Source organism: the organism of the source record quoted next, unplaced genomic scaffold (assembly GCF_019419815.1).
Source record: "Pyrus x bretschneideri cultivar Hongxiangsu unplaced genomic scaffold, Pyrus_bretschneideri_v1 Contig44, whole genome shotgun sequence".
Lineage (NCBI taxonomy): Eukaryota > Viridiplantae > Streptophyta > Magnoliopsida > Rosales > Rosaceae > Pyrus > Pyrus x bretschneideri.
Window position 1 is genome coordinate 24117 of NW_025999768.1, and position 9539 is coordinate 33655.

The 9539-nt window shown below is 37.0% G+C and overlaps 1 protein-coding gene across 1 annotated transcript; it reads right to left on the minus strand.

Moving 5' to 3' along the window:
• Positions 1–7966: 7966 nt before the first annotated feature.
• LOC125469681 (cytidine deaminase 1-like) lies at positions 7967–9185 on the minus strand. The gene has a single exon (XM_048567340.1). The coding sequence runs from the start codon at positions 9076–9078 to the stop codon at positions 8173–8175; it is 906 nt and encodes a 301-aa protein (XP_048423297.1). The 5' UTR covers positions 9079–9185; the 3' UTR covers positions 7967–8172.
• Between the last annotated feature and the right edge of the window lie 354 nt (positions 9186–9539).

The window sequence follows — 9539 nt, forward strand, 5'->3', positions numbered from 1 at the left end:
GTATTCAATTAAACTGTACACTTACCCTCAATGGCCTTCGACCAAAAAGTTGCCATAGATAATCAATGGCCTTAAGCCACATTATACCAGCTAGTGATTCCTTAACCAAAATATACTAAGGGTTCATTTGGAACTGTTTAAAATGGTTGAAAGTGTTTCTAGTGAAAATGTTTTTGGAATCAATCTTTAGTAAAAATGCAAGTGAATCATCGAAAAGCACTTGAAGTGTGGGGGACCATAATTTTCTAAAACCATGACACATGGCACCTGGGTAGCAAAAATGATCAAAATGCTCATAGCCCATGAAGCATAGTCCTACATTCTTAGTCTGACATACTAGGCTTAAGTCCACTGAAGATATGACTTGCCAACCAAGTTTGAAAACCCTAATTCAAGTCAAATTAGGATATAAATGGGGAATAGGCAAGGTAATCCTAGGAAGATTGGATATCTTATCGTAGATTTCCTCATAGACAGTCTCCCAATTTAATTAGGATTACTTTCTCTACAAGAACTCTCAAGACATCTATAAATACTCTAACCAATGAAACTAAAGATAATGCTCTGCCACACGCATATTCTGTCATATTCACCGCGGTCTAGCCGTAGACACGTCCATGGAGAACTTATCTCCTTAATGCCCCACCATAGCCTATTCGTCAAGAATGGTTCACGACATATCACCCATCACACCATTCTTTCTTGGATGATTTTTAACAGAAAATCGACTTTGCATATGAATTTGGACACAAGTCTAGTTGGACACAAAAGCTAAGACACTGAAAATTATAATGTCGAACTTTCAGAATTTTCTACACGATCAATCCTTCCAATTTTTCAATTAAAAACCGGCAAAACTGCATTTTTGTCAGAACTGCACATCTAGGGAAAAACGAAAATTTCAAAGGTTTCTCAGTGACATGCCATATACACTTGGAAAGATACGATGCAGAGCTTCAATATTCTTATTTTTCCAATTTTTCATAAAATAGAACAATCCCAAAATTGGCATGCTAAGCAGCTGGGCGGCAAGCCAGCCCAAGCAACACATTGGAACAGCACTGCCAACTTGACATATTAAATTGTACCTTCTCGAAGCAAACTAAGTTTCTTTTTATACACCATCACGAATATGTGGATGTTAGCATTCTGTAGAATTTTGCAGAACTCAATTTCGAGCTATGTGGGAAACGTTATTGCCGTTTGACCATTCATATCCTCTGCAAAATTCCTCAAGTTCTTCCCCGAATTAATATTAAACGACGCATAACGCGCCGCAACAACCTATGAGTTCAAGATACACACAGTCATGATCAAATTAATGATTAACCTAAGGGTTAACCAATTCAAGTCCGCTCTGACAAGCTAAAAGCAAAGTCACTCGCAAAGCACTGCGTGACAAATTCACACTTGCCCTCCTCCACTACTAACTTGTAATGGAAAAGGACGGGGGGCATACTACATCAAGTAAGAAGAAAAAAATTCATGAATATGAACGAATCCTACATCACATGGCCGTTATGGATTTGGATTTCTACACATGAAGAAGTCTGAATTGCATATTCCTCCAGCTTACTCTAAAACTATCCAGAGTAAGGTAGACCGAAATAAGTGCGTCTCCGCAAGAAATGAAATACGATGGTACATATATTCCTTGGTGCTTACATAATTTTTATTTTGTGGTTTTTCGATTGCGAAGCTTGTATTCGCCTATAAAAAGTTTGATTAAATGCCCAACTGAAATCACATTTGAATGGTGATTCAACTAATTGCCTCTATTGCTTCACTTCTTATTTTTTGAAATTTTTGTACTTGGTTTTCTATGTGGTTTTGGTTCTCACATTTAAGTTGAATTCTTTGTTCGTAGTTGCAACATTTTCTTGGGGTTACATGTCAATCAGAGATTCAGAACTCGTTCCTTCAAAGAAGCAATCAACTTTCGGATTGAGAGTTTTTTGTTATCGAATATCATCACACTTCATGACTATGATTCTATACTTGTTTGGATTTTGTCAAAACCGCACCGCTATGAGCATGAACACCATTTCATCTCTCTGTCTTGCTCTTCAATTGCTTTGAATTTTGAACTTCATTTGAACTATTGTTAGGATATCTTTTGGAGGGGATTATACAAAAAAAACCCAACTCATGCATTGGGTTCTCATGCCCTTTGATTTTCCAGTCATTGTAATTAAAGATTAACGATTAGAACAGCTGGAGTATCCTAGAACTTTTGTTGGATCTGTTTTTGGTGCATGTTCAAAATGCAGTTTCATCATCGTGACTAAAGCGTTGCTTCACACGAAAATATCCGTTGTTCCTATTGCATTCCAAAGTTGGATGGCAGTTTATGAGATGTATCGATCTATTTTACCTGAATGAATAATGTTAGGTTAATGTTGAATGATTTATCCGAATGAATTTGGCTTAGGATTATTTATTTTACCAATAAAAAATGGAATATTTTGTTTCAAATTAAGTGGATGTTTGTTGCTTACTTGCTAACTATACGTATGGGTGGGTATGCTACAGTTTGACTAGTTCACTCAAAAATCATAAATTGAACTGAAGTCCCTCTAGAAACCAAACAAATTCATATCCGATATAGTCGTTTCTGTTTGGACTTTGCTAGTTGATATTTTTGGGCTTTAAAATCATAAGCCTATATCCTTCAAACACCAGCAGCAAACTACAGAACTAATAAGCCTATAGAGTTCTCGGAAATAAAAACAAGCATTTTCAAATGAAAAAAAATAAAATTTTACAATTTTGTTGCAAGTGTTAGAACTATTTAATATTTTCGTATTAAAATTTTATTTTGTTAAAAATGGCTTTCACAGTTACTGTGTTGAATTTTTTCGAAGGAGAATCATGAGTACATTTTTTTTTCTTTCTGGGAAACAGAATGATGAGCACTTTCTAGAAAGAGAAGTAATGTAATGGAACCACTAGTGAGTTTTGGAATCCATGTAAGGATGTTGACTGGATTGTGGAGGCTTAGTGATGCTTAAAAAATAGGGTCTATCTTTATATATTTTTTTTTCTTACTTCTTCAGTAAAAGAATGAATTAATGGTAGCATTTAAAGCAACCACAATTGAGAAGGTTATTTTAGAGATTTTATATCAACTTCTTTTTATTATTATTATTATTATTATTATTATTTACTTATTAGCAAATTACTTTGTAAGTCGTAACATATATTTTTTTGAAGAACTTAACGTTGCAAAACAACTATTTTTTTAAGAACTTAAAAGGAGAGTGCACATCATAAAAGATGGTCAACCGAGTGGTACCATGGCTTGGCTAGAGAGTATGTTAATTATTAAGGAGAACGGGTTAAGGGCCCGTAATTAAGAGTCACCATAATGGAAACCCAAGTTGTCTGGAGATTCAAATATCTGGGTTCAAATGGGACAACTAAATTATGATAATTTGGAGTAGCACCATGGAGATATACTTTCTCACTAATGTCTTGATAATAACAATACTGCTTACTAGTGAGATTATGTTAAACTTTGTTTTTAATAATTCAAATCGAATTCTTAAAATCCAAGTGGGATATTGTAGGATACTCTTAATGTGAAGTCATCTACTTGAGTTTGGAATGGGGTAGTTCAAATGAAAATTTTTTGAATGACTTAATTCTTTGGAGCACTCAAGAGAAATCAGGAATTGTTCAGGAATGAAAACACAACCGAGTAACTACGGGGGTCTGGAATGTGTAGTGTGATTACTATTGTCTTGGTTTACACAAATGATTACTATTGTCTTGGTTTACACAAACGACTAAACAGTTCATGATATCGTGCTCGCTGATTAGTCAAGTACATCTAATGCTGATGCACTACAGAATATTCAAAACCAAAAACTACATATCTCTATGCGGTACTTTTTTAACTGAATCTCTCTCTTGGTGTGTAATTTCATTTGCAAAATGTTGAGAGCAAAACTCCATTCATGTAGGTGATTGTTAAGATTTTCATATTAAATTTTATTTAGTTGGATGGAATTTAATTAAGATGGTCCAATTCGTTAACATGTATTAAGTTTCCAATTCTTGCACGTATTAACTTTCAAAGTTATCTCTGGTTAGAAACGACATCAAAGATGAAAATGCAAACCGGTGGTTTGAACAGTTAAGCGCTTATTAGCAGGAATGCTTTCTAGAGAAGGAATCACAAGGCTCATGGTAAAAAAAACATATTTGACATCATTACTATTCTTACTCTGATTCTAGAAAACTTTTAGTATACGATGGGAATCTGAGTTCTATAATTCTCAGAATTTAGACACAAATTTTTTACCATGAGATTATGTGACAACCCGTCCCTAATTCTACGATTTTATAAATTTTAAAAGAATGAATTTATACGCAATGCCCTAGAGATGAAGGTTTTGACTTTCTTTGACCAACGTGTAGAGAAACGTATGACTTATTTACTTCGCGCATTTGTGTAGTACTCGTTGATACGAAAGAATGGGCGAAAGTCGTTTGTGAGTCCGGATTATATCGATATAGTTACAGACGTTTGAAATTGTAAAACTATAGATTGGGAATTATTTATTTCCACATGTGGGTTAAAGGTTAAAGGAGTTAAAATAAAGGGGAGGAAAGTAGGAGAGGTGCGGGGGAAGTTAAGATTAAAGGCATTGGCTGCCCAAATCAGGGAAAAGGAAATAGAGATCCAATTGGAAATGAGAGAGGAAGGCGATGGCCAATTAGAGAGGGGAAAAGGAGGGAAATGAGGGGGAGTGAAAACCACCCTACCTGGATCCCAGTTTTCGACCCGCGTTCGACCCGGTTGCAGACCCGGGTCCTGTAATTTTCCGGACACCTTTTTAGGTGGTTTTCCGACGATTCGAAGCCAGCCACCACTTAAGAACAACACCTCAACTGCCCTTCTTCAGTTTTCACTCCAAATCCGAGAGTTAATGGCTCCATTTCGTGGGGTTTGACACCGACGGCGTTGCGGGGTGCACGATCGTCGATTCTAGCAAATCTGCATGTTCTGATGAGGGCCACCATTACCATCTGACTTCAATGGATTCCAGGAACAAAACCCAATCAAAATTGGAGGCGTTGGAGCACCTGTGAACAGGAATTGAAAGCCACCAATTTTAAGGTTCCGAAGGATTTGAGTGAAATTGGAGCAGAAAGGAGATATAACTAATTTATTATTTTTAGCAGAAAAAGTGTTATTTATTAATACTAACTTGTTTTGGAATTGAGTGGCTACATATGCTACATGCGTTAACATAAGTCATTAAAGCATGAGTTTAAAAAATGTTAAAGATATTCACACACTTTTATTAATTTTTTGTTATTGATCTTCATTAATTTATTTCATTTAAATGCCGAAAATTGAAAGAAATGTGTGTGAAATAAAAATAAGTATCTAAATAGCACTACAATTATAAAAAAATTAAAAAAAAAAAACCTTCCTAGATTACAACCCACCTTAACCTTGTGGGTGACTCTGCCTGTGGTTTGGCCCTAACAGAAAACGAGGGAACTTTATATTTGGTGCAACATGAGAAATGTGATAATTGTGAAATAAAATGTGTGGAATATAGCCTTGATATTATTTTTTTCACTTTCCTTGTGCCCCATTATGAAGTAGACAATTCCACTAGTGAAATTTTTTATTTAATAATAATTGTTTGCTTGGAAATACAATGTATAAACAATTTTGTTAAAGGCTCTGGTTTTATTACATATTAGTCATTTAGTACTATGAAGAAAATAAGAAAATATTGAAAAATATCAAAGTTAAAAATGGTTTTAATGGTTTTCACTTTCAAGGTTTTGTTTCATACACTCTTCTTCATTTCTCTCTCCTTTCTCCCTCCACCGTCCTTATCCGTCTTTTTCCCCATACATTTTGCTTTAAAAATTGAAAGAACGAATGGTTATGAAAAGCTCCACTTTTCAGCCACTATATTTAGTGTGAAGTAAGGGCATACAGACATTGGGACCCAGTTGATTTTAGGATTAACCAGAGTTCAGGAATATATACATCTGAAGGCCTTTCGAGGACTCTCCGAATGTTTGGTAAAAATACACATCTAAGTGGGCTATATATGCTACATACATTAACATAAATCATTAAAGCATGGGTTTAAAAAAGGATAATGCTATTCACACGTCTTTATTAATTTTTTGTCATTGATCTTCATTAATTCATTTCAACTGAAGATTGAAAACTGATAAGGATGTGTGTGAAATAAAAATGGGTGTGTGAAATAAAAATGGGTACATAAATAGCACTACATTTATAAAATAAAATAAAATAAAATAAAAACCTTCCTATACTACATCCCACCTTAACCTTGTGGGTGGCTTCGCCCGTGGTTTGGCCCTAACAGAAAATGAGGGAACTTTATATTTGGTGCAACATGAGAAACGTGATAATTGTGAAATAAAATGTGTGGATTATACCCTCGATAAAAATAAATTGACTTTCCTTGTCCCACAATATGAAGTAGACAATTCCACTACAGAAATTTTTTATTTAATAATAATTGTTTGCTTGGAAATACAATGAATAAGCAATTTTGTTAAAGCCTATATATATAGCTTTATTATATATTAGTCATTTAGTACTACAAAAAAGAGGAGAAAATATTGAAAAATATCAAAGTTAAAAATAGCTTTAATGGTTTTCACTTTCAAGGTTTTGTTTCATACACTCTTCTTCATTTCTCCCTCCTCTCTCCCTCCACCATCCTCATCCGTCTTTTTTCCCATACATTTCTGCTCTAAAAATTGAAAGAATGAAATGGTTACGAAAAGCTCCACTTTTTAGCCATTATCTTTAGTGTAAAGCAAGGGCGGATGGACATTAAGACTGAGGTGATTTCAGGATCAACTGAAGTTTGGGAAAATATATATATCTGAAGGTCTTTCGAAGACTTCATAATGTTTGGTATGTGTTTTTTTGTGCCTACCAAGTATTTAATGTAATTCTTGCCTATACATATCTTGTCAAATTGTTTTGACAACACTCAACAAATTCTCTCTATATTCTCATCAGATTGCCTTGGTATATGCTGATATTTGTTGATATGTGCACAACATGGTTTGACTGATGACAACAAGCCCACTAAGTATTCGACAAAATGCTCAGTGGATCAATTGAAATTTTTTAGCATTGTGCGCTCCTATCTTTATCTTAAAAAACTTGTTTCTACGAGACTCTTAAAGTTCAAATCCTAGATCCGTGTAAGGGTTGGCCCCCCTAGGTATAATGTGTCATTACAGACTATGGCTTTCTTTGCAACTAAGGCACAATATTCACAATGAAAAGGAACCAAGACACTTTGTGAAATACATTAGGTTCCAACTTTGCATTCATCAAGATGTGGCTATATCTCCTCTTCCCATTTCCATCCAACTACTCAACCGGCGCAGATGAAATCGCCAAAATGTTAAAACCTCCGAACTCACCGCTGAAAATCGCCTTGTACCGTACCTTCGGGTGATTGAAAACAACAAAATTGTAACTTGTAATGAGTAAAAATCTGCCTCTGTCATCCATTCAAAACAGAGTAACTTAGTTAACTTTGTTCTTCCCTTCTTTTCTGAAAGGTGAAAGTATTGGAAATCCAGCTCAGTAGATTACGAGGGGACTAGTTCAATGTAATAGTGCAGCTCTCTATCTGTACCATCCAATCCATAAGCTTATGGGAATCTTTGGTCTCTTTCTCTGTTTGGCTGACTGTACTGACAAAAAAAGCTTTTGCAAAAAGTTGCTTCTGAAAAAAGTTGGCACTTGGCAGCCACTGAATGGCAACATCCCACAATGGGGATGCCCATCACATTGTCGTGTGAAAAAATTAAAACGAGCGACAGTTTGTTTGGTGAAAAGAGAAAAAGCCCAAGGATTCATCTACTCTGAGATTGCAGGTGACAAAAACTTACAAAGCGGATTGATTACAATTTGCATGGCGTCATGCAGAAGATGAACTTTCCTACAACGGAATTCGAATCACACACTGATTGAATTAGAATACTGCTACAATAACATCACGTCCTCCGTCAAGGACCACATTTATTTGTTTATACACATAAATCTCTTATTAAGAACAATATACTCAAACATTACAAATGATCATCATCATCTTTATGCTTTATTTATTCACATACTCATGATCATCAAAGATCAAAACTTTATACACCATTTGAACCCGAATCGCAGTGGAAAACCCGAAAATCGACCTTGGGCGAAATGGCCTGAAAGAGCAACCTCGCCGTGTGCTCTTGCTTAACCAGTGCGCCATCTTTCTCCACCAAAACCGCACCCACAATCTTCTCATACCCGCCACCACCGCCGACAATGTAAGCCACCACCGCCGCCTGAGCGGGGCCCATGCTCGGATTATAGGCGGCGGACTCCATGTACGACCCTTTGTACATTTTCCCATCGGAGTCCAAAATCGCCACACCCGACGGGCACCCGCTGTACGGCGCGTGTGACTTATTCGCGGCCTCTAAAGCCGCGGCTTTTAACTCCGCATTCAGTTTAAAATCGCCGGTTAAATTCTCGGTTTCGCTTAAAAACGACAGACCGTTTTCGAGCTGCTCTAAGAGCAAGGGGACGTCCTGTCCCAGGAGATCTTCGGGTCCGAACCGGTGGGGGAGTAAGTGGAGCAGCGGGTCGAAACTGTTTAGCCCGGAATTGTCGTCGCCGGATTCCACCGAGGTAATTAGGATCTGGATATCCTGGGCTCCGCGGATTTCTTGGAAGAACTGGCGGCAATGGCCGCAGGGGGCAGCGGAAACGGCGATGTATTGGAGCTTGGATTCCGATTGGATTGAGAGGTTGGTGACGAGGAACTGCTCGGCGTGGACCGAGTAGTGGAGGGGGAGACCCGGGAACTCGAGGTTGACGCCGATGAAGATCCGACCCGATGACCCGTACCCTACGGCGCCTACATGGAATTTGGAGATGGGCGGGCGGGCGAGGTCCTGGGCGGGCTTGACGAGGGAGGGAAGGAGCTGGAGGACGGTGAGGTTGGACTGCTTGGCCATTGATTCGGCCTCGGAGGCTTCGATTACGAATCTGGGTTGGTCCATTTCTGGGGGAGGGGTAAGCGGGTTGACCAGATTGAGGGGATTGGTGTGTTGGGATCGGAGGGAGAGATCCTAGAAATGTGGATGAAGAGGGAGGGGTGAGGGAATGGGACTTGTTTATATAGAGATTGGAAGGAGACCATGATTTTAGCAATGGGTTTTAAAGGACAAATTTTATTTTATTTTTTAATCAAGCGAGCGTTAGTAAATTAGATATTAGAAACATATCTTCTAATATTAAGTATCATAATATATTTAGTTGAATTTTTATTTTTAAGTTATAGCTAATTGCATTATTACAATTAATATATAGAACCGTGTTACTTATACGGTGAAAAATCTCGTCTTAGAGGTCCTTAAAATAAAGATCTTAAATGAGCGATATAATTAGTTATTTCAAGCACTAAATTATGCATAAATAGTAATAAGGAAAGTCGTTAATTGTTTTTAAGCTTAAGTAGATG

What these genes read in the sequence shown, in the direction of transcription:
- LOC125469681 (XM_048567340.1), bottom strand. Translation starts at nt 9,078, where the DNA reads ATGGACCAACCCAGATTCGTAATCGAAGCCTCCGAGGCCGAATCAATG.